General features: G+C 40.9%; 1 protein-coding gene and 1 pseudogene across 1 annotated transcript; both read right to left on the bottom strand.

Annotated features, from left to right (window-relative positions):
* CENPH (centromere protein H) lies at nucleotides 1-22694 on the bottom strand. Its single transcript, XM_065875162.1, has 9 exons — nucleotides 22485-22694; nucleotides 20720-20775; nucleotides 11355-11403; nucleotides 10883-10957; nucleotides 8500-8556; nucleotides 5209-5272; nucleotides 4828-4879; nucleotides 2405-2568; nucleotides 1-508 (listed from the first exon to the last, which is right to left on the bottom strand). Exons 1-9 carry the CDS (start codon nucleotides 22607-22609, stop codon nucleotides 413-415), a joined length of 738 nt encoding a protein of 245 aa, XP_065731234.1. The 5' UTR covers nucleotides 22610-22694; the 3' UTR covers nucleotides 1-412.
* Nucleotides 21212-22092, bottom strand: LOC136121604 (mesoderm-specific transcript homolog protein pseudogene; annotated as a pseudogene).
* Nucleotides 22695-25911: the final 3217 nt, after the last annotated feature.

Genomic DNA, 25911 nt, shown 5'->3' with positions numbered 1-25911 from the left:
GAACTAAAATGAGATTTATTTGAATAAAATACAACTGACAGTTGAAAAAAATAAAGATGTGGATATGCTTTTCTAAATTTCCAATATTTTGGTTGACAAATAAATACAGAGAAGTATTCCAAATGAGAGTTGGGACTTACAGGAATGTTGTAAAAAAAAAAAAAGTCCACATTCAGTGGAAAGCTGGACTAGATATCTTTTGGGACACTTCCAAGGCTAACATTTTCAGATTCTTTTAGATTATGCCAGTCACTTTATCATATTTAAAGCAGTAAATTCCATGTACCACTGTTAAGCTAAAAAAAAATTGCAGTATTAGAACAGTTCCAAAAACACTGAAAAGCATTTCACTTGAAATTTGCAATTTAAATGACATTAAAGACAGAAACAAAAATACGTCAAAACAGCATTCTTATTGGATCATGGTGAGATTCTTCTCAAGCTGCAGAACAGTTTCCTTAAGGGCAGAATCCTCTGCCCAGTTGGCTTTACTCCCCAAAATGAGGTTCTGTAATTAAGAAAAAAAATTTTTTAATTAATGTTCTAAGTACTCTTAAAAATTTAATAAGATTTTAAAAAAATCCTCAGGACTTCCCTGGTGGCGCAGTGGTTAAGAATGCACCTGCCAATGCAGAGGACACGGGTTTGAGCCCTGGTCCGGGAAGATCCCACATGCCATGGAGCAACTAAGCCTGTGCACCTTAACTACTGAGCCTGCGCTCTAGAGCCCGCGAGCCACAACTACTGAGCCTGCAAGCCACAGCCACTGAGCCCATGTGCTGCAACTACTGAGCCTGCGCGCCTAGAGCTCATGCTCCGCAACAAGAGAAACCCCTGCAATGAGAAGCCTGCGCACCACAATGAAGAGCAGCCCCCGTGCACCACAACTAGAGAAAAGCCCACGCACAGCAACGAAGACCCAATGTAGCCAAAAATAATAAATTAAATAAAGTAAACAGGGACTTCCCTGGTGGTCCAGTGGCTAAGACTCCGTGCTCCCAATACCGGGGGCCCGGGATTGATCCCTGGTCAGGGAACTAGATCCCACATGCCGCAACTGAGAGTTCACATGCCACAACTAAAGATCCTGCACGCAGCAATGAAGATCCCAGTACAGCCAAATAAATAAATAAATCTTTAAAAAAAAAAAAAAAGTAAAGAAAAACCTCCAGGCTAAATGAACACATAAAATTTAAAAACTGACATAATGGGGACTTCCCTGGTGGCGCAGTGGTTAAGAATCCGTCTGCCAATGCAGGGGACAAGGGTTCGATCCCTGGTCTGGGAAGATCCCACATGCCGTGGAGGAACTAAGCCCCTGCACACCAACTACTGAGCCTGCACTCCACAGCCCGTGAGCCACAACTACTGAGCCCGCATGCCACAACTACTGAAGCCCACGCGCCTAGAGCCCGTGCTCTGCAACGAGAAGACGTTGCAATGAGAAGCCCAAGCACCACAACAAAGAGTAGCCCCTGCTCGCCAGAACTAGAGAAAGCCTGTGTGCAGCAACGAAGACCCAACACAGCCAAAAAATAAATAAATAAACTTAAAAAATAAAAAAAAACCCTGACATGACAATAACTACCAATATTCATTGAGAATTTGCTTCGAGTAGACACTATGCTAAACAGATTAACATGAATTATCACCTTTAGTTCTAATAACCACTCTTCCTACACAAGGAAACTAATGCTTAGAAAAGTTAAATAATTTCCTCAAGGTCAGCAACTTTTTAAAAAAATTTATTTTAATTTATTTATTTGTGTGCAGGCTTTTTCTAGTTGCAGTGAGCGGGGGCCACTCTTTGTTGCGGTGCGTGGGCTTCTCATTGCGGCGGCTTCTCTTTTTGCAGAGCATGGGCTCTAGGCATGTGGGCTTCAGTAGTTGTGGCATGCCGGCTCAGTAGTTGTAGCGCAAGGGCTTATTTGCTCCATGGCGTGTGGGATCTTCCCAGACTGGGGATCGAACCATGTCCCCTGCATTGGCAGGCGGATTCTTAACCACTGTGCCACCAGGGAAGTCCCTCAGCAACTATTAAGTAGCTGGTAGGATCTTAACTCTAGATTCCCATCACCTGCATCCATGTTTTCCCCACTTCCCAACTTGAAGTCTAATGTTCTCCATCGTTATACCATTCTGCCTCCACAGAGCTGCTGACATCATTTCCATTTATAAATGCCTAAGGTCTAACTATAGCAAAAACCCAAAGCCTTAAATGCTAAACAGACATAAATTCAAGATATATATGTAAACAACTTGATATTCTGTACTGAATTATTTAGTAAGATCAAAAACTAAATGGAAAAGAAAAGAAAACTAAATGAAAATAAGCCTGAAAGTAATAGAACCATTCACTTTTGAAAAGTCCTTTACCCCGCTTCGTATTTTATAAAAATATTACCTGGAACACATGTTGAATAACTGTAGTAATCTGTATCTCCATCTCCAGGTTTTGTTGTATGGCCTTTATCTTCCCCGAATTTTCCATACTACCCAAATCATCTTTCTGTTTGTTCTTTTCAGTCTGTATTTCTAAAAGCTTCCTTTCTGAAGCTTGTTTTAACTCTATTGGGTTAAAAATAAAACGATATACTATATATGATAACTCCTATAAACAAGAATCTTGAGAACTTATAAAGCAGAACAGTTAATGATTATTTCAGTCAAGAGAAAATTTTTAATAAGCAGTATTTTAGGCTGCAGTTCCATTTTGATCTGAAAATGATTTCTCTGGTGCAAAACACCAATATTTTAATTTCATACTTAGTAATGTCCTCTGTGAGATGTTCAAGGTATGTATGTATGACAATGATACTGTCTACAAATGTTCGCTGTGGCATCATGTCAAAGAGGACTTACTCTGGGTTGCCAAAAAAATAGCAGGAGATATATGTAAGGAAATACTTTCCCCCTCTTTATTTACAAAAATTACAATATCAACAAGATGAATTTTCAAGGAAAGGTAAGATTCCCTTCTCCAGGGATAAATACCATCAACCATTTTTTTTTGTTGTTCCCGAAATGTTCTGAGAACTAAACTAGAAATCTTCCTGGTAAACCCATCTTAAGTTGAAAATATCCTAAGTCGAAAACGCATTTAGTACACCTAATCTACCAAACATCACAGCTTAACTTAGCCTACCTTAAACATGCTCAGAACACTTACATTAGCCTGCAAATGGGCAAAATCATCTAACACAAAGCCTGTTTTATAACAATGTGTTAAATATCTCATGTAATTTATTGAATACTGTACTGAAGGTGAAAAACATAACAGTTGTAAGTGTTTTGGTTGTTTACCCTTATGATCACGTGGCTGATAGGAGCTGGGGCTCGATGTTGCTGCCCAGCATCACAATGGAGTATGTTACTAGCCCAGGAAAAGAGCAAAATTCAAAATCTGAATTCAGTTTCTACTAAATGCATATCATCATAAAGTCAAAAAATCATTAAGTCGAAACATCATAAGTTGGGAACAGATAGTATTTGAAAACATAAATGGGTGTATCTCAGGAGCTTGGTTCCTTGACAGGAATGCAATGGAAAAAAAGCCAAAGGGTGATTAGATCAGATGACCAGGACTACTTCTAATCCTGAGATTACTTACAAAAAGGCAAATCTACATAATATTTTAAAATAATAAATCATGCCTATACTGTTAAATGAAAAAAGCAGTTTACAACACAGAATAAAATTATGCCAATTTTATTTTATAAATAAGAAGCATTGAAGATCGATTATCTCTTGATAAAATTAAAAATTTAACTTCCTATGTATGTTTTTCTGTTTCTAAATTCTTTATAGAGAATATGTGTTACTTCTGAAATACATTTCAATAAAACATTTCGATGCAAAAAGCCATCTCATGTTCATTAAGTTAAAAAGCTGTAGAACCATATGCATCAAGTGATCATTTAAAAATTATGTTTACAGGGCTTACTTGGTGGCACAGTGGTTAAGAATCCGCCTGCCAATGCAGGGGACACGGGTTCGAGCCCTGTTCTGGGAAGACCCCACATGCCACAGAGCAGCTAAGCCCGTGTGCCACAACTATTGAGCCTGCGCTCTAGAGCCCGAGAGCCACGACTACTGAGCCCACATGCTGCAACCACTGAAGCCTGCGTGCCTAGAGCCCGTGCTTCACAACAAGAGAAGCCACCGCAATGAGAAGCCGGCGCCGCGCAACTAGAGAAAGCCCGCGCGCAGCAACAAAGACTCAACGCAGCCAAAAATAAAATAAAATAAATAAATTTTAAAAAAATTATGTTTGGGCTTCCCTGGTGGCGCAGTGGTTGAGAGTCCGCCTGCCGATGCAAGGGACACGGGTTCGTGCCCCGGTCTGGGAAGATCCCACATGCTGCGGAGCAGCTGGGCCTGTGAGCCATGGCCGCTGAGCCTGCGCATCCGGAGCCTGTGCACTGCAATGGGAGAGGCCACAACAGTGAGAGGCCCACATACCCAAAAAAAAAAAAAAAAAAAAAAAAAAATTATGTTTATTTAAATACATTTATATGGGTGTGGAAAAAGGCCTGGAATGATGTACTCCTAACTGTGGTCACACAGGATGGAGGTATGGCTTTCACATTATACTTTTTTGTATTATTTGATATTCCTCCCCCCACTGAGAATATCTTAATTTTTGTGATTTAAAGTTCTAAAACAACAAATCAAGCAAAATCCATTTTATATACTACTTTTTAAATTGCTATGTCCAAAATTTTAAGGAAATTAAAAAATTTTTCAGTGATTGAGAGATCTGGCCTTATCAATCTTCATATTAAGTGAAAATGTGTTCTCAAAAAAAAAAAAAAGTGTTCTACATACGCAATCTCTTCTTTCTAACATCAAGCAATTTGTCTTCCAAGTCCCGGGTTTCCTGTTATTAGAAATAAAAAGATTAAGGCACATAACCTAAGAACACACCTATAATATTTAAATCACTGAATTTATCTATTCATATTTTCTAGAGCTCCAGTTTTCAATTCCTCTATTTCCACACAACAAAAGGGAAAGGAAAAGTAGCTTAAATGATAAGTAGATAATTAGTCAGAAATAATGGAATTATGGAAAAGAGAGAAAATTTAAGGACAGTGAATTCCAACCATATCAGTCTCTTTGGGCAATCCTATTTAGTCACATACAGTTACCAGCAAGAATGTTACTGAAATCATGGGAATGCATAAGCAGCTTTATATTCAAAGTTACCTGCTGTGATTTCATTACTGATTTATTTAGACTTAGTATTTGTTTCATGTTATCCATGAGCACACTGAAAAGGAATAAAAAATATGATTAACAGTTAAAAAAACTCAATTAAGAAATCAGTTAGTATATATTTACTTTCATTATATTCACTGTACACTTCAATAGAAAGTCATTGTTTAACAAAATAAGTCTGGAAAAATTTGATGTAAACTAAATTTCTGTTTAGAATTAGAGATGCATTTCCCTAGAAAAATTTTTGCTCACAGACAACAAAGAATATCAAATAACATTTCTTTTGTTTTTTCTCTTGGCTGCACTGCACGGCATGTGGGATCTTAGTTCCCCGACCAGGGATCAAACCGGTGCCCCCTGCAGTGGACACTCGGAGTCTTAACCACTGGACCGCCAGGGAATTCCCCAGGAACATTTCTAAAAATCTCATATTTAGGGGGAAAAAACCCTAACAGCTTGCTAATACATAGCTTTTTTTTGGAAACAGACTTTAGTTTTTAGACAAGTTTTAGGTTCAAAGCAGAACCAACTGGAAGGGAAGCCCATGTACACGCTGCCCCCACGCTTGCACAGCCTCCCCCGCAGCAGAGCGAGCCATTTGTTACAAATGATGAACCTACACTGACGCATCATTATCACCCAGAGGCCATGGTTTACATTAGGGTTAGGGTTCACTCTTGGTGTTGTACATGCTATGAGTTGACAAATGTATAATGACATGTATCTACCATTATCCTATCATACAGAATAGTTTCAGTGAATAAAGTGCTTTTATCCCCATTTCTCCAACAAGTATTTCTTTTTTTTTTTAATTAGTTAATTTATTTATTTTTGGTTGTGCTGGGTCTTTGTTGCTGCGCACGGGCTTTTTCTCTAGTTGCAGTGAGCAAGGGCTCTAGGTGTGCGGGCTCAGTAGTTGTGGTGTATGGACTTAGTTGCTCTACGGCATGTGGCATCTTCCTGGACCAGGGCTCGAACCCGTGTCCCCTGCATTGGCAGGCGGATTCTCAACCACTGCGCCACCAGGGAAGCCCCTCCAAGTATTTCTGAGTGACTACTACATGGCAAGACTGTGCCAGGCACCAGGAATATAAAACAGAGTAAAACATAGTACATGTTTTCAAAGAGGAAAGAATCTTATGGGGGAAAAAATAAATCCACAACCATCATATGGTTTCATTACAACCATTGATGGATATGAACCCTTCTAAGAGTTGTGCAAAGGGTGGAACAAGGGAAATCCTTGAGTCTTAAAAGATGTAAAGTATAGTTGAACCTTGAACAATGCAGGTGGGGTGAGTGGTTAGGGACACCAACCATCCCACACAGTCAAGAGCACTGCTATCTCTGCCTCAAAAACAAAGGAATTAAATGACTCACCCAAGGGCAGAAAGCTGAAACAGTTTAGATCAAACCCTAGTTCTTCTGATTCCACATACTGTGACCTCTAACTAAACACAAATCTTCCCCCATACTTAGTTAACTTAAAGATCTGTAAAATGAAAATACAGGTGCCATATTTATTGAAAAAAACCCCAAACAACCTGCATATAAGTGGACTTGGGCAGTTGAAACCCAGGTTGTTCAATGCTCAAGTGTAATTATGAAGATTACCTAGATCAAGCAGTTTAGTACGGCTGGAGTAAAAGGGTGGAAATAAGACTGGATGAGAATAGTGGTTCTCATATTTCAGAGTGCCACATTCCCTTGGGAGGCTCGTTAAATGTGGATTGCCAGCTCCCCATCCAGAGATTCTGAGTCAGCAGGTTTGGGATGGGACCAGCAATGTGACCATTGTGAAAATACTAATTATCCTGATAATCAGCCAGGTGTGAGAAACACTGTAGAAGTTTACCTGGGAGGCTGAAAAAGGGGACTATCTGCACAGACCTGAGAGCTGAACTCATTTTCTGCTAGTTACAGCTATACGTGATTGTAAACTTTAAGACAGGCTAAAGGCGCTGCCTCAGCCTACCTGGCCTTTGTGCTGTCTTTGGTGTCAATGTGATGAATCTATCCTGCACTCCTTTAACTCAAGAATGTTTTAAGCTCTCCTTTCGTGGGGGAGCAATATTTAGAGAGTTCAAATTCAGATTTTAGGATTTATGTAGTCCTGGAGTTAAATGGAATATGGGAGGAATGGGTATCAGTCAGGGCTAAGACGTCCAGATAGAGAAAGTGCCAGATCCATCTCGGTACTTTTCCTGTGCCAACAGTGGGGGGGTGGTGGTGGTGGTATTTTATCACAAGATTAGAGCTTTGGGAGATAAAAATCACAGGTAAGGCCCCGGTGGCCAGGCACTTAGGCTCAGAGTAGAGATGACCTTGATTGCCCGGCCAATTATTGAACCTATGCAAGATCATTTCTACCAATACAAAAATGAGGAGTATATTTCCTATCTCATTGAGTTGGCTTAAATGAGATAGCATTGCTCCTGCTTTACAGTAAATCCCAAACGAAAGTTAACTTTCAAAACCTTCCTTCAGGGGCTTCCCTGATGGCACAGTGGTTGAGAATCCGCCTGCCAATGCAGGGAACACAGTTTTGAGCCCTGGTCCAGGAAGACCCCACGTCATGGAGCAACTAAGCCCGTGCACCACAACTACTGAGCTTGCGCTCTAGAGACTGCGTGTCACAACTACTGAAGCCCATGCGCCTAGAGCACGTGCTCCGCAACAAGAAGCCACTGCAATGAGAAGCCCGCATACCGCAACAAAGAGTAGCCCTCGCTCACCGCAACGAGAGAAAGCCCGCGCACAGCAACAAAGACCCAACGCAGCCAAAAATAAATAAATTTATTAAAAACAAAAACAATCTTCCTTCAAAATTCTCAGATTGGGGACTTCCCTGGTGGTCCAGTGGTTAAGACTCCACATTCCCAATGCAGGGGGCCTGGGTTTGATCCCTGGTCAGGGAACTAAATCCCGCATGCCACAACTAAGACCTGGTGCAGCCAAATAAATAAATATTAAAAAAAAAAAAAATCCGATATTGTATAGGTAAAACCTCCATTGCTTCTTAGGGTCCCGATCCATATGAAACAAAATGTCAACAGGACTATAAAAGTTGTAATGATGAGAAGGGCCCACAGACATTCTGTCATGTTTCTTTTTTTTTTTTTTGTCATGTTTCTTATTCCCCAGATAAAGGTGGTCGGTAGTGACAAGTAATTAAAAAAAAAAGAAATTCACAGACACTAGTCATTATGCGGATCTCCCTTATTCCCATCCTTGCCAAATCCAGAAAAAATAAAATAAAACAAACAAAAAAAACCATACCTAGTCTTGGTGTTAATTTTCTCCACGTGTTTTTTAAGTGCACTTGAAAGCTGCATCCTATAGAGGAAAAAAGCTTCCATTATAAAACATGGTTAACATTTAGGGTACACTGAAAAAGAAAATTTAAAAATACGACAAGGTAAAGATTGATTTCTCTTTAAATATAACATAAAACAAAAGTAGGTTTTTAAACAGTATCATATGGGAAATACTTTGGTAAGTAAGTTATAGAAATATGAAGGAACACCAATATGGATGCGGCTGTTGCATGCAGTTGTGCATATGGCCAGAGAGGGGGGCTGAGCAGACCTGACACCCAGCCTGAACTTGCTCTGCAAGCCGTCCACCTTGGTGCGGGGCTGCGAGGAAGCATTAAGGCACTACAAAATGTAATGTACAACACAATAAACATGTTTAACACTGCTGTAAGTTATATGTGCAAGTTGTTAGGAGAATAAATCCTAAGAGTTCTCACCACAAGAAAATAATTTTTTTTGCTATTTCTTAATTTTGTATCTCTATGAGATGATGTTCATTAAACCTAATGTGATAATCATTTCAGGATGCAAGTCAAAACATTATGCTGCACACCTTAAACTTATACAGCGCTGTATATCAATTATATCTCAATAAAACTGGAAGGAAAAAAAAGGTACTATAGAGATCAACAGGGGCCCAAAACGTGTAGTTAGGGAATACAAAACCATACTTGACTGTGAACTTTAAAATGTGTCTATGTAAAAGCAAGCACTGTAATTTATTTTTAAATTCAAATAGCTAATAAATCATAACAAAAAGGCAATCAGGGGCTTCCCTGGTGACGCAGTGGTTAAGAATCCACCTGCCAATGCAGGGGACACAGGTTCGAGCCCTGGTCCGGGAAGATCCCACATGCCACGGAGCAACTAAGCCCGCGCACCATGACTACTGACCCTGCGCTCTAGAGCCCGAGAGCCACAACCACTGAGACTGTGTGCCACAACTACTGAAGCCCACACACCTAGAGCCTGTGCTCCGCAACAAGAGAAGCCACTGCAATGAGAAACCCATGCACTGCAAAGAAAAGTAGCCCCTGCTCGCCGCAGCTAGAGAAAGCCTGTGCACAGCAATGAAGACCCAAAGCAGCCAAAAATAAACTAAAAAAAAAAAAGGCAATCAGCTCAGCAATATTAGTCATTTCATTAAAGGGGGATATCTTAATAGCTCTGAAGCCACCTTAGTTAAAAAATATGATCTATATAATGAGCCAGCATATGAAATGAGGGAAAAAAGTTCACTGCTAGAAGCAATTAAAAGGGATTTAACTACTCTTCAATTAAATGTAAATAAATTCATCTGGGACGGCCAGAAATACAAGGAAAAAACTGTTAAGAGTCATTCACTTAATTGAGATTATTAATTCAGATCATAAGTCTATAATAGAGGCCACTGTTTGTCTTATTAACAACTGTATGCCAGCTCCAGCACAAAGCTTACAACACAGGAAGCACTCAAATATCTGTTGAATGAATTTTAAAATATATATGCAAAGCCTAAAATTAAAAATATATTTAAACTCAATGACAATTCTTTTACTCCATTAAGAGTTATTGGAATAGGGGACTTCCCTGGTGGTCCAGTGGTTAAGAATCCACCTTCCAATGCAGGGGACACAGGTTCGATCCCTGGTTGGGGAACTAAGATCCCATATGCCGCGGGACAACCAAGCCCTTGAGCCACAACTACTGAGCACACAAGCCACAACTAGAGAGCCTGCATGCCGCAACTGTTGAGCTCGAGCGCCAAAACTAGAGAGAAGCCCAGGCGCCGCATGAAGATCACGCGTCCCCCAACTAAGACCCGATGCAGCCAAAAAGTAAAATAAATAAACAAATATTTAAAAAAAAGTTACTGGAGTAAATGAATCCATATAATCATTTCAAACACAGAATGAGATTTAACCTCACACTTTAATTGTCTTGACTGACATTTCCTTATTAACCTTATCTTATGTAACTTCTTCAAATGAAGCCATTAATGAATGACGTAACTTTTCTCTCAGGGCTCAAAATTTGTGGGACCATTATCTAAACATCATTTTGATTGATTACATCAGACTAGTTAAAATATCCCCTCCACCTTGAGCCATACCCATTTTGCATACTTAAAACATAATAATTGGGCTTCTCTGGTGGCGCAGCGGTTGAGAGTCCGCCTGCCGATGCAGGGCACACGGGTTCGTGCCCCGGTCCGGGAAGATCCCACATGCCGCGGAGCGGCTGGGCCTGTGAGCCATGGCCGCTGAGCCTGTGCGTATGGAGCCTGTGCTCCGCAACAGGAGAGGCCACAACAGTGAGATGCCCGCATACCACAAAAAAAAAAAAAAAAAAAAGGTAATAATTACCTGTCTAACGCAAGCTTTTTCATTTCAAAAGCAATTTTTGCCTCTTCAATTTCTTTTTCCAGTTCTTCAATTTTACTGCCAAATAAGCATGAACAAAAGAATTTCAGCAATATCAGAAAAAGTAACTACTTGAAGAAAGGTATAAAGTAAATCTTTGAAGAAAGTAAAATGCCTGTTCTCTAAATAAAAGTATTCTACAGGCTCCCAACGCCTATGCATTTACAGATTTGGTAAACTGATTCCTGCTATGATACTTCGCTAAGTATCTTGTTAAGGTGTGGAGGATGCCATAAGTGCTAATATGATCACTCACGTGCATGTAAATCTACATCCCACATCAACAACTTCTCAATACGTGCAAGACAAATTACTTGGGAAAAAAAAGGAAAGGAAAAAGAAAGACAATATTATAAGGTGGATAATATTATTAAATCTGTAAAAACCACAACTAAAATTTTAAAATATGACCTACACTTCAATTTGCTTTTCCTGCATGATTTGTTCTGGAGTTTTTTCTTCATCTACAAATAAATAAATTTTTGACGTTAGTAGTATTTTATTAAAGCATTGTCCAAAAGAAATATAATGTAAGCCACAAATGCAAACCAAATATGTAATTTTTAATTTCATTTCCACACTACAAAAGAAACAACAAATGAAAATAATTTTAATATAGCTTATTAAACCCAACAGATCCAAAATATTATCGTTTCAACATGTAATCAATTTCTAATTACTACTGAAATATTTCACATTCTTTTTTTCTGTGCATATTTTACATTTACAGTCCTTCTCAATGAGGACTAACCACATTTCAAGTGTTCAACGGTCACATGGAGCTAATGTCTACCACGTCGGACAGCACAGTTATGGAATGATAGAAAAAGAGTAAAAAATGAACAAGATCACAGGGCTTCCCTGGTGGCTCAGTGGTTGAGAGTCCACCTGCCTATGCAGGGGACACGGGTTCGTGCCCCGGCCCAGGAAGATCCCACATGCCGCGGAGTGGCTAGGCCCGTGAGCCATGGCCGCTGAGCCTGCGCATCCAGAGCCTGTGCTCCGCAACGGGAGAGGCCCACGCGTACCGCAAGAAACAAAAAACAAAAAACAAGATCAATGTAAAAAAAAAAAACAACTGTATGTCTATATATTAGCAACAAACAACAGGAAATTAAACTTTAAAAATACATGTAAAATTGCACACAAACACAAAAAATACTTAAGGATAAATTAACAAAATACATGTATGACCTCTACATTGAACACTACCAAATACTGTAAGTTAATTTAATTTAATTAATTAATTTATTTGTTTTTGACTGTGTTGGGTCTTCATTGCTGCGTGTGGGCTTTCTCTAGCTGCAGCAAGCAGGGGCTATTCTTCGTTGTGGTGTGCGGGCTTCTCACTGCGGTGGCTTCTCTCGCTGTGGATCATGGGCTTTAGGCACACAGGCTTTAGTAGTTGTGGCTCGCGGGCTCTAGAGCACAGGCTCAGTAGTTGTGGTGCATGGGCTTAGTTGCTCTGTGGCCTGTGGGATCTTCCCAGATCAGGGATTGAACCCATGTCCCCTGCACTGGCAGGCGCATTCTTAACCACTGCGCCACCAGGGAAGACCCCATTACAAAATACTGAAATGGAAAGATAAACTATCTATATGTATTGGGAGAATCATTATCGCTAATATAACAATTTCACCCATACTGATCTATAGATCCCACTCAAATCCCAGTCAAATCTGTAGAAATTGACAAACTGATTTTAAATGAATATAGAAAAACAAAGGACCAAGAATAATCAAAGCAATTTTGACAAAGAATGTTGAAGGACTTACAAGAGCTGATAATCAAGACTTACTGTAAAGCTACAGTCATCCAAACAGCATGGTACCATTGTAAGGATAGACAAATACTTCAAAGAAACAGAAGAAAAAGTCCAGAAATAGACCTACACATATACAATGGATAAAGAAAAGTCTTTTCAACAGTGCTAGAAAAACTGGATTTCTATATGGAAAACAAATGAACCTTTATCCTTACTTAGCGCACACCATACACAAAAGTTACTCCAAAAGTAGCAGGATACAAAATTAATGCACAGAAATCTCTTGCATTCCTACACACTAATGATGAAAAATCTGAAAGAGAAATTAAGCAAACACTCCCATTTACCATTGCAACAAAAAGAGTAAAATACTTAGGAATAAACCTACCTAAGGAGACAAAAGACCTGTATGCAGAAAACTATAAGACACTGATGAAAGAAATTAAAGATGATACAAACAGATGGAGAGATATACCATGTTCTTGGATTGCAAGAATCAACATTGTGAAAATGACTCTACTACCCAAAGCAATCTATAAATTCAATGCAATCTCTATCAAACTACCAATGGTATTCTTCACAGAACTAGAACAAAAAATTTCACAATTTGTATGGAAATATAAAAGACCCCGAATAGCCAAAGCAATCTTGAGAAAGAAAAATGGAGCTGGAGGAATCAGGCTCCCTGACTTCAGACTATATGACAAAGCTACAGTAATCAAGACAGTATGGTACTGGCACAAAAACAGAAATATAGATCAATGGAACAGGATAGAAAGCCCAGAGATAAATCCACACACATATGGTCACCTTATTTTTGATAAAGGAGGCATGAATATACAATGGAGAAAAGACAGCCTCTTCAATAAGTGGTGCTGGGAAAACTGGACAGCTACACGTAAAAGTGAAATTAGACCACTCCCTAACACCATATACAAAAATAAACTCAAAATGGATTAAAGACCTAAATGTAAGGCCAGACACTATAAAATTCTTAGAGGAAAACATAGGCAGAACACTGTGACATAAGTCACAGCAAGATCCTTTTTGACCCACCTCCTTGAGAAATGGAAATAAAACCAAAAATAAACAAATGGGACCTAATGAAACTTAAAACCTTTTGCACAGCAAAGGAAACCATAAACAAGACGAAAAGACAACCCTCAGAATGGGAGAAAATATTTGCAAACGAAGCAACTGACAAAGGATTAATCTCCAAAATATGCAAGCAGCTCATGCAATTCAATATCAAAAAACCAAACAACCCAATCCAAAAATGGGCAGACGACCTAAAGAGACATTTCTCCAAAGAAGATATACAGATTGCCAACAAACACATGAATGGATTCTCAACATCCTTTCATTAGAGAAATGCACTAATCATTACAGAGATGCAAATCAAAACTATAATGAGGTATCACCTCACACCATTAAGAATGGCCATCATCAGAAAATCTACAAACAATAAATGCTGGAGAGGGTGTGGAGAAAAGGGAATCCTCTTGCACTGTTGGTGGGAATGTAAACTGATACAGCGACTATGGAGAACAGTATGGAGTTTCTCAAAAAACTAAAAACAGAGCTACCATATGACCCAGCAATCACACTACTGGGCATATACCCTGAGAAAACCATAATTCAAAAAGAGTCATGTACCGCAATGTTCACTGCAGCTCTATTTACAATAACCAGGACGTGGAAGCAACCTAAGTGTCCATCGACAGACGAATGGATAAAGAAGATGTGGCACATATACACAATGGAATATTACTCAGCCATAAAAATAAACGAAATTGAGTTATTTGTACTGGGGTGGATGGACCTAGAGTCTGTCATACAGAGTGAAGTAAGTCAGAAAGAGAAAAACAAATACCATATGCTAACAGATATATATGGAATCTAAAAACAAAAAAAAAAATGGTTTTGAAGAACCGAGGCGCAGGACAGGAATAAAGACGCAGACATAGAGAATGGACTTGAGGACACGGGGAGGGGGAAGGGCAAGCTGGGACGAAGTGAGAGAGTGGCATGGTCATATACACACTACCAAATGTAAAACAGATAGCTAGTGGGAAGCAGCCACAGAGCACAGGGAGATCAGCTCGGTGCTTTGTGTCCACCTAGAAGGTTGGGATAGGGAGGGTGGGAGGGATACACGAGGGAGGAGATATGGGTATATATGTATATGTATAGCTGATTCACTTTGTTATACAGCAGAAACTAACACACCATTGTAAAGCAATTATATTCCAATAAAGATGTTTAAAATAAAAAAAAGAATCTCAGTCCTGTACGCTAAACCTAACACCTTAAGACTTCTAGAACAAAACACAGGAGAAAACTTTGCAACCTTGGGGTAGTCACAGTTTCTTAGAACTCAAAAACCACAAAGTACAAAAGAAAAAAGTGAAAAATAGTGCTTCATCAAAATTAATGCCTTCTGCTCCTCAAAAGACAATGTTAGGGCTTCCCTGGTGGCACAGTGGTTGAGAGTCTTTCTGCCGATGCAGGGGACACGGGTTCGTGCCCCGGTCCGGGAAGATCCCACATGCCGCGGAGCGGCTAGACCTGTGAGCCATGGCCGCTGAGCCTGCACGGGCCGGAGCGTGTGCTCTGCAATGGGAGAGGCCACAACAGTGAGAGGCCCGCGTACCGCAAAAAAAAAAAAAAAAAAAAAAAAAAAAAAAAAAAAAGACAATGTTAAGGAAGTAAAAAAGCAAGCAACAAACTAGGAGAAAATTTCTGCCATATATGTATACATATGTATACACACACGCACACATATATTTATTTATTTACCTGAAAAAGGACTGTATTCTTGTTTTTAAAGGAGTGAATATTTTATTCTTTAGTGTTTAATAGAATACATCATGTATTCAGTTATAATTAAAGAACTCAAACTCAATGAGACTAACAATCCAATTAAAAAATGGGTAAGCACCTCCTAGAGTAATGGAAATAAAAACAAAAAGAAACAAATGGCACCTAATGAAACTTCAAAGCTTTTGCACAGCAAAGGGAACCACAAACAAGACCAAAAGACAACCCTCAGAATGGGAGAAAATATTGGCAAATGAAGCAACTGACAAAGGATTAATCTCCAAAATTTACAAACAGCTCATGCAGCTCAATAACAAAAAAACAACCCAATCCAAAAATGGGCAGAAGACCTAAATAGATATTTCTCCAAAGAAGATATACAGACTGCCAACAAACACATGAAAGAATGCTCAACATCATTAATCATTAGAGAAATGCAAATCAAAACTACAATGAGATATCATCTCACACCAGTCAGAATGGCCATCATCAAAAAATCTAGAAACAATAAATGCTGGAGAGGGTGTGGAGAAAAGGGAACACTCTTGCACTGCTGGTGGGAATGTGAATTGGTTCAGCCACTATGGAGAACAGTATGGAGGTTCCTTAAAAAACTACAAATAGAACTACCATGTGACCCAGCAATCCCACTACTGGGCATATACCCTGAGAAAACCAAAATTCAAAAAGAGTCATGTACCAAAATGTTCACTGCAGCTCTATTTACAACAGCCCAGAGATGGAAACAACCTAAGTGCCCATCATCGGATGAATGGATAAAGAAGATGTGGCACATATATACAATGGAATATTACTCAGCCATAAAAAGAAACGAAATTGAGCTATTTGTAACGAGGTGGATAGACCTAGAGTCTGTCATACAGAGTGAAGTAAGTCAGAAAGAAAAAGACAAATACCGTATGCTAACACATATATATGGAATTTAAGAAGAGAAAAAAATGTCATGAAGAACCTAGGGGTAAGACAGGAATAAAGACACAGACCTACTGGAGAACGGACTTGAGGATATGGGGAGGGGTAAGGGTGAGCTGTGACAGGGCGAGAGAGAGTCATGGACATATACACACTAACAAACGTAAGGTAGATAGCTAGTGGGAAGCAGCCGCATGGCACAGGGACCTCAGCCCGGTGCTTTGTGACCGCCTGAAGGGGTGGGAGAGGGAAGGTGGGAGGGAGGGAGACGCAAGAGGGAAGAGATATGGGAACATATGTATATGTATAACTGATTCACTTTGTTGTAAAGCAGAAACTAACACACCATTGTAAAACAATTATACTCCAATAAAGATGTTTTTAAAAAAAAATGGGTAAAGATTTGAATGGATATTTCATAAAAGTAGATTTATACATCTACTTCATAAAAGTAGATGTATAAATTGCCAAAAAGACATGAAAAGATAATCAACAACATTAGTTATTAGGGAAATGTAAATTAAAACCACATGAGATACTACTATATACTTACTAGAATGGCTAAAATTTAAAAAGACTGACAGGAGACTTCCCTGGTGGTGCAGTGGTTAAGAATCCACCTGCCAATGCAGGGGACACGGGTTCGATCCCTGGTCTGGGAAGATCCCACATGCCACAGGGCAACTAAGCCCATGCGCCACAACTACTGAGCCCGCATGCGACATCTACTGAAGCCCACACCCTAGAGCCTGTGCACTGCAACTACTGAGCCCACACGCTGCAACTACTGAGCCCGTGCTCCACAATAAGAGAAACCACTGCAATGAGAAGCCCACACAGTGCAGTGAAGAGTAGCCCCTGCTCGCTGCAACTAGAGTAACCCATGCACAGCAACGAAGACCCAACGCAGCCAAAAAATAAATAAATTAACTAAAAAAAAAATGGTGAGGGCTTCCCTGGTGGCGCAGTGGTTGAGATTCCGTCTGCCGATGCAGGGGACACGGGTTCGTGCCCCGGTCCAGGAAGATCCCACATGCCGTGGAGCGGCTGGGCCCGTGAGCCATGGCTGCTGAGCCTGCGCATCCAGAGCCTGTGCTCCTTAACGGGAGAGGCCACAACAGTGAGAAGCCCATGTACGGCAAAAAAAAAAAAAAAATGGTGAATTTTGTTACACGAATTAAGTCACAAAAGGAAGATGTCAGAAACAAAAAAATACATACCATATAAATCCATTTACATCAAATTCTAGAACAGTGCTGTCCAAACCACTGTTCTGTGATGAATGAAATACTTAATATCTGCACTGTCCAATATGGTAGCCACCAGCCACATTGTGGCTTCAGCATTTGATATGTGATTAGTGCAACAAAGAATTTTAAATTTTATTTGATTTTAATTAACTTAACTTTAAAAGGCCACCTGTAGCTAGTGGCTACTGTATTGGACAGCACTACTCTAGAAGACAAATCTATAGCAACAGAAATCAAATTGATGGTTGCTGGGGTCAGGGTGGGGACTGAGTGTGAAGTGGCACGGGCAGGTATGACAGAAATGTTCTACGTCTTGATTGTGGTGGTAGTTACAGAGATGTATACATTTGTTAGAACTCATCAAATTGTACCCTTAAAATAGATGCACTTATTGTAAAATAAATTTCTTCATGCAATAAAGTCTCATTAATATATATATATATATATATATATATATATATATATATATATATATATATATATATTGTGTGTGTGTGTGTGTGTGTGTGTGTGTGTGTGTGTGTGTGTGTGTGGTACGCGGGCCTCTCACTGCTGTGGCCTCTCCCGTTGTGGAGCACAGGCTCCGGACGCGCAGGCTCAGTGGCCATGGCTCATGGGCCCAGCCGCTCCACGGCATGTGGGATCTACCCGGACCAGGGCACGAACCCATGTCCCCTGCATCGGCAGGCGGACTCTCAACCACTGCACCATCAGGGAAGCCCTCAGTAATATATTTTTTAATGGTAAAACACAATCAATTTTAGACAAATATCTTCTCTCAAAGACTACAACCTAACTACTTATGGTTTGCTTCAAATCTGTCCTCTCCTTTAGTTGTGGAAATTCTAGAGTGTGGACTATTAAATCTACTCAAGTTTTCAGATGTCACAAGCCCTTAAAAATAAAATTATCTATACAGGGAAAACAAGAACTGCAGGAGGAGGCAGACTCTTTTATCACTTGGATTTTAGCTTTAAGGTCATCTTCTCGAAGCCATCTCTGATTCCTCTAAAGTAGACACTCCCTCTTATCACACCAATATTTCCTTCATCACATTTACCTCACCTCATAATTATCTCACATGTTTCTTTGCTTACCTGTTTTGCTACATAGAATTTAAGCTCCATGAGGGTAAAGTCTGCCTTGTTCAACACCATATCTCCATCCCTAGCATCAATTCATTCAACTATGAGTGCAGGAATACTCACAGAGATAATTCTTCAGTGGTCCAAATTTTGAATAGCTTTTCCCTTATACCTTGACATCTAAGATCAAATATACACTTTTTTTCTTTTCTTTTCTTTTTTTTTGTGGTACGCGGGCCTCTCACTGTTGTGGCCTCTCCCGCTGCGGAGCACAGGCTCCAGACGTGCAGGCTCAGTGGCCATGGCTCACGGGCCCAGCCACTCCGCGGTATGTGGAATCTTCCCGTACCGGGGCACGAACCCGTGTCCCCTGCATCGGCAGGTGGACTCTCAACCACTGCGCCACCAGGGAAGCCCTAAATATACTTTTTTATTATGTGGGCTCTCATGCCAGAAAAAGCATTAGGTATGTTGTACTTCTCATCTCTAAGGTAAACATAATTGGTTTAATAGAAGGAACACGGGCTTTGGAAACAAGAACACCATTAATTCCTCCAGGGGAAGGGTAGGGACCTACTAACCATCTTTGAGTTAAGCATTTTTTAAATTGAAGTATAGTTGATTTACAATGTTGTATCAGTTTCAGGTATACAGCAAAGTGATTGAATTTTACATATATATATATATGTATATACACATTTATATATATTTTATATATGTAATAGATATTCTTTTTCAGGAGGTAAGCATTATTGATATAACAAAAGGGATATGGCTTTGGAGGCAAGAAGGCCTGGTTCATATCCTAGTTCCTATAGTTACTAGTTACAGTAAGCAGAAAAGAGGCTGGGGGGCCCATTTTTTTAGGGTTTGGTTTGGTTTGGTTTTTTGCAAAATATGACTTTAGAAACCCTGGAATGGAGATGGAAAACACACCAGAAATGCCTTCAGATCTATGGCCTTAAAGAGAGCTTAAGCAGAGCTCAAAAATTACCTAAGTTCAAACACGGATTCAGGGAAGTGATTAAGACATCTATGAGGTCCCTCAGCTTCTCCACAATTTTTTTTAAAAAAGATTTATTTATTTATTTATTTTGGAGGTGCCAGGCCTTAGTTGCGACACACGAGATCTTCATTGTGGCACGTGGGTTCTTTTAGTTGCGGCATGCGTGTGGGATCTAGTTCCCTGACCAGGGATTGAACCTGGGCCCCCTGAGCTGGAAGCGTAGAGTCTCATCCACTGGACCACCAGGGAAGTTCCTCCACAATTCCTGATTCCACCTAGTGTACTATTTGATTTTACTCTTTAAGCTTATTTCATAGGGAAAGAAAGAGTAACCAAAACCTATCTTTGTGACCCAAGGGCTTACAATAAATCAGGTGGCTATTAGGTGGTTATTACTTCCAGATGACTAAACCATCATTTTACTACTCTCCTGGTCCCTGAGATTTCTGGATTAATAATTTTAAAAGATAAATTAAAAATTTTTCTGTGTTTAGAATTGAAAATTTTTACTTATGCCTTTATGCCTCTTCTGCTCTCATGCCAATAATCCAGTGTTTCTCAAAGTATAGGTCTCAGATCACTTGCTTAACAATCATCTAATCTGCTAATTTAATGTTCAGGTTGTTGATGGTAGCAAGTTTTGTGATACCCTAAGCCCACAGGGATTTCCCAATTCTCTGATCAACAGAACTTACTTGTCCTGAATTGTTATTTACTTGTTTTATATACACTTCTTGAATTCCTAACTAGTTCCTTAGGGCCAGGGCAAGCCTGCTTTTTGCATTCTTATAGGGTATAGTACTGCATTATGCTGGCCCTCCCATTCCCTAAATAAATATATTTTTGTAAAGTTGGTGTTTTCCCTGGAGTACTGTTCATCAACAAACTCACAAAACCTTATTTGAAAATGAAAATACTTACTTGCGTCAACCATTGATTTATATTCCAAGAGTTGTTGTTTGGTCTGTGCTCTTACCCTGAAAACAGATAAAGAGAAGAAAGTTATATACTTATTGAGGTTTTACTCATTACTATATTATAAATCAACTCATCTTTTTGGCAATTTGATGCAACAAAATGAGTATAAATAAATAGCATTAAGGTCTTCCATTTTGGCCTATTTTATTTAAAACAGGTATAAAGAATTTAAGGCCTCAGAAAAATACTCAAAATGAAATACAGTAGGAAAACAGCATCTGTGAGGAAAAGTTTAAAATTTGATTTTTAAATTTATTCTTAATGGGCCACACTGAAATGAGGCTTAAAGAGAAGGGCTACACAAAGAAATAGATCAAAACGAGTCAGGTGGACCTTTGTGAGAATAGTGTTTGGTAGCCAGGACCTCTTTTGGGCATTTCTTCCTAAGAGGAAAACACAACAAATAAGGGAATAGGGGAAGGTAATACAGGGAAGCTATTCTTTCCAGGGGTTGATGAAGCCCATATATGCATTCAAGAAGGCCATGGGATACTCTAGCTGTGGACAGTGGCTAATATGGCCATCCAGAATTGACAATGGACTGCAGTAGCTTTTTCCTATATGGCTCCAAGAACTCTGGATAGGGAATGATCAGATCCAAAGACTCACAGATAATATGAATGGGAATAAAGGCAAGAGCTCCGACCCAGTGTCTTCTGAACTTCCTCTGATGTATATATTATAAAAGACTGTTGATAACTAAGTTCCCATCTCCCATCACTGTTGCCTATCCCTGTCCACAGGTCCCACAACTCACTGTCAGAGGGTCGGGTATATGGCCCAAAGACTGGGGTGAGACCTTGAGAGAATACAAAGAAGTTCATGAATCATGTGAGAATGGGTGAAAGCATGCCTCCATCTTTGAGAAGCCTTTGAAGGAGAGGATGGTGAGTCTTGGGAAATACAACTCTGTTTGACAGAGACTCTTCATTCATAGTAAGCCGACCAGATCAAATCAGCTTGAACCTGCAGAGCAGCTCCTGGGCAAAGACATCTACATAATCATGAGAAAAAAGGTTGGTCCTGAGGTTGTGTTCCAATAAAACTTTACTTAAGGGGACTGAAATTTAATTTCACATAATTTTCATCTGTTATTAAATATTCTTGTGACTTCCCCCCCCCCCAACCATTTAAACACATGAAAACTATCCTTAGCTTGAGGGGGTCACACAACAACAGAGTAGGCCAGGGCCACAGTTGCCCACTGGTGTAAAAGACTGATGTCCTTTCTCATCAAATCTTGCTCTAGCAACGTAGAGACGTTGCTTCCTGGTAGAAAATATAACAAATGAAGCTTCTGCATTGAAAAGGGCCATAGCTACAACAGAAAAGGGCGGAGCCACCTCCCTCCGAAGTTATCAGGGCTTCGATGCAACCCACATAAGGGCTTGAAAATCGGGGTCCCAGGGCATGAGTGGGTAAGAAAGGAGGCGTTAATTACAGCTCAGTAGGCTCTAAGGGCCCTTTGCTAAACGCTGACTCCAGAATATCTCGTTTAATGCCCACAGCAACTCTGCTAGGAAGCTGTCATTTTTCTCTCCTTTGCCAAGATGAAGAAAGGGGCTTAAAGAGCTTAAGTGAATGATGCAGTCACGCAGCCATTAAGCGACCGACGCTGAATTCGAACCCTGGACATTTCTAAGGAAAGCGGGGAGCTCCTGGCCACGACGCCCACTTGGTTCCCGCCCAGCCGGCCAGAGGGAACAACCTGAGCAGCAGGGCCATGCGGTCCTCGGGACGCGCCGCCTGGGCGCCGGCGACCTGCAGCGGCTCGCCTTCCCCTCTGGAGTCCGCGGCCTCGGCAGCGGCTTGCTCCTCGGACTGCGTCTCCATCCGCGGAGCGAAGAGCTACCACTCAGGACCGGAACACTCTGCCCTAGAAGGGACCGCATTTCCCGCCACTAAATTGACACCGGAAGGGAACGCAGGGTCATCGTGCCGCCCCGCCCCTTCCTCGGCAGGGCCCCGCCCCTTCCTCCGTAGGGCCCGCCCTTTCCGCCCCGGTCTCTGCTGGTTGCTGTCACTTCTTTTACCATGCCTGGCCCAGGTACTAGTTAAAACCGTTACAAACCACTAGTGAAAGTTGGAAGCACTCTGATTTAGCGTCAGCTCTGTCGAGTGCTGGGCTAAGGGCTATATGCAGCAGCCGTTCGGGGGCACTCCCCGGCTCCTGGCACCGCGGCCTGGAGGGGAGAACCCCGACATCACAGGTCTTTCAGCCTTGGAGCTGGGATAGCCGTTACTGACCCGCCTTAGCACTCCCCTTACATCCGCGGCCTTCAAGATGGCTGTGCCCGGCAGGCTGGCAGAGATAAACATTGGAGGGTTAGGTAGACTTTTGCTCTGAGCTCATTAAGTCCAGGCCCTTTATTTGGCGGAGAAGAGTGGCCCACGCTCAGAGATACCCACTTCCTCCCCACGAGGCAATGCAGACTTCCAGTTTGAAATTCAGCTGTCAGTAAGATTCGAACTCGTAACAGAGTTGGGTGCCCCCAAGTGTCAGTTTGATGATCCGGCAGATTACAGGTGAGCTTTCTTGGCTGAGCAGTGACCGGGCAACGCAGGACATAAATGCCTCAATGGTTTGTAGTTTTTCACTATGGTCAGTCGTGTAAGAGGGACAGTCTTTGCTGCACAAGCAGCTCGGGCCTCTGAACAACAGAGCCGAGCATTCCCTTCTGTAGCGAGTTGCCCCTGAGTTATACTTGTTCACACAATTCTCCCCTTTCTTCCTATTATCAAAGTAACTCAGCTCCTGGTAAAAGATTCAAAGGCACGGTCGGATGTAAAATGTCCGGTTCACCACTCCTACTGCCAAATTCCTGGAAGAACATTTTGCTTCCTTTTTTCTTTACAAAAAAGTGACCCTATTCTTTTTGCACTTAACTGCTTTTATCGGGATGTCTTCCAATATCTCACATCAATCTCATCCTTTTAAGCAGTTGCCTATCAGGTGTCCACAGGCCAAATTTGGGATGAAGACTATGCAGTGGTTCTCCAATCTGAGCATGCATCGGAATCAATGTCCAATAATACAGAATGGATGATAAATTAGATAATTACCATCATCCCACTCCCAGTGAGATAAGACTACTCAAAGCAAGTATCGTTAATCAACGTTAAAACTAAAAAGAGGACAGCACCTTTACGTCAAAACTCATCTGGTGGTTACCACCTTACCCAGATGATCAAATGTGGTATCACCAGTAGTGTTTAACAATCTGATACGAGACTCCAGTGATGCATAAGTTGTGCAAATCACCAGTATTCTTGCCAAAATGCATAACCTGAACTTAACTATGAAGAAACAATCAGACAACAAATCTGGAATGAAGGACATTCTACAAGAAAAATGACCTAGACAATTCATGTTAAAAAGCAGGGCAGGGCTTCCCTGGTGGCGCAGTGGTTGGGAGTCCGCCTGCCAATGCAGGGGACGCGGGTTCGTGCCCGGGTCCGGGAAGATCCCACATGCTGCGGAGCGGCTGGGCCCGTGAGCCATGTCCGCTGAGCCTGTGCGTCCGGAGCCTGTGCTCCGCAACAGGAGAGGCCACAACAGTGAGAGGCCCGCGTACCGCAAAAAAAAAAAAAAAAAAAAAAAAAAAGCAGGGCAATTGGGACTTCCCTGGTGGCACAGTGGTTAAGAATCTTCCTGCCTGCCAGTGCAGGGGACACGGGTTTGAGCCCTGGTCTGGAAGATCCCACATGCCGCGGAGCAACTAAACCCGTGCGCCACAACTACTGAGCCTGTGCTCTAGAGCCTGTGAACCACAACAACTGAGTCCATGCGCCACAACTACCGAAGCCTGCATGCCTACAGCCCATGCTCTGCAACAAGAGAAGCCACTGCAAGGAGAAGCCCACGCTCAGCTACGAAGACCCAATGCAGCCAAAAATAAATAAATAAAGCAGGGCAATTGTTCTGTATGGAAAAAGAAATGAAACTAAGACATTTCTGGAATGATTGTGGAAATTTGATTATGTACTGTATATTACATATGGAGTTGTTAACTTTCTTAGTGTGATAAAAAGATTGTGGGGACTTCCCTGGTGGTCCAGTGGTTAAGACTTCACCTTCCAATGCAGTGGGTGCAGGTTCGATCCCTGGTCAGGGAGCTAAGATACGACATGCCTCATGGCCAAAAAAACCAAAACGTAAAACAGAAGCAATATTGTAACAAATCCAATAAAGATTTAAAAAATGGTCGAAATCAAAATTAACGGTCTTAATTCTTAGGACATAGATGCATGATGGAAGTATTTAAGGGGACATTATATTGACACCTGAGATTTACTTTCAAATGGCTCTTAAAAATAGGAATTTATGTACACAATTGCACACACGTGTGTATATGACCGCCATACAGTTTTTTTTTCTCTGTAGCCTTAATATTTGCCTACGTAAATCACTGAAACTTTGTTTCCTATTAGGAAATAAAATCCATGGAATATTTACATAAGTCAATGAAGTACTTATCTACATAGAAAAGTTTTGAAAGGCTTTTTACAGACCTTATTTCCAATGAAATAAAAAATTACCAACATATAGATGTCTGACAAAAAAAATAAACTGGGACTTCCCTGGTGGCGCAGTGGTTAAGAATCTGTCTGCCAATGCAGGGGACACGGGTTCAATCCCTGGTCCAGGAAGATCCCACATGCCGTGGAGAAACTGAGCCCGTGTGCCACAACTATTGAGCCCACGTGCTGCAACTACTGAAGCCCGTGCACCTAGAGCCCGTGCTCTGCAACGAGAAGCCACCGCAATGAGAAGCCCCCACTGGCCACAACTAGAGAAAGCCCGCGCTCAGCAACGAAGACCCAATGCAGCAAAAATAAATAAACTACTTAGAAAATAAGCAGTAAAATAATCTCCAGATCAAAAAGGATCACAAAATAACCAGATATTGATGAAAGAGAACTTTAGAAACCAGCTATCACAGAGGAAAATGTATATACAAAGGCTTTTATTACTAAAATTATATTAAATATTTAACCTAAACTAGAAAATAACCAAAAGAAAAGCAGATGGTGAGAATTAACATAAAAGCTAAAACTACAAAATAAAGGTAGTAGAAATGATACCTTTGTATCATTGTTTCAAAACACCAGTAAAAGACCCCCTAGCCAAACCT

The sequence above is a fragment of the Phocoena phocoena genome, chromosome 3 (genome assembly GCF_963924675.1).
Source record: "Phocoena phocoena chromosome 3, mPhoPho1.1, whole genome shotgun sequence".
NCBI lineage: Eukaryota > Metazoa > Chordata > Mammalia > Artiodactyla > Phocoenidae > Phocoena > Phocoena phocoena.
The sequence above is the reverse complement of the archived record's forward strand: the minus strand, read 5'-3'. Positions and strand labels throughout refer to the sequence as shown.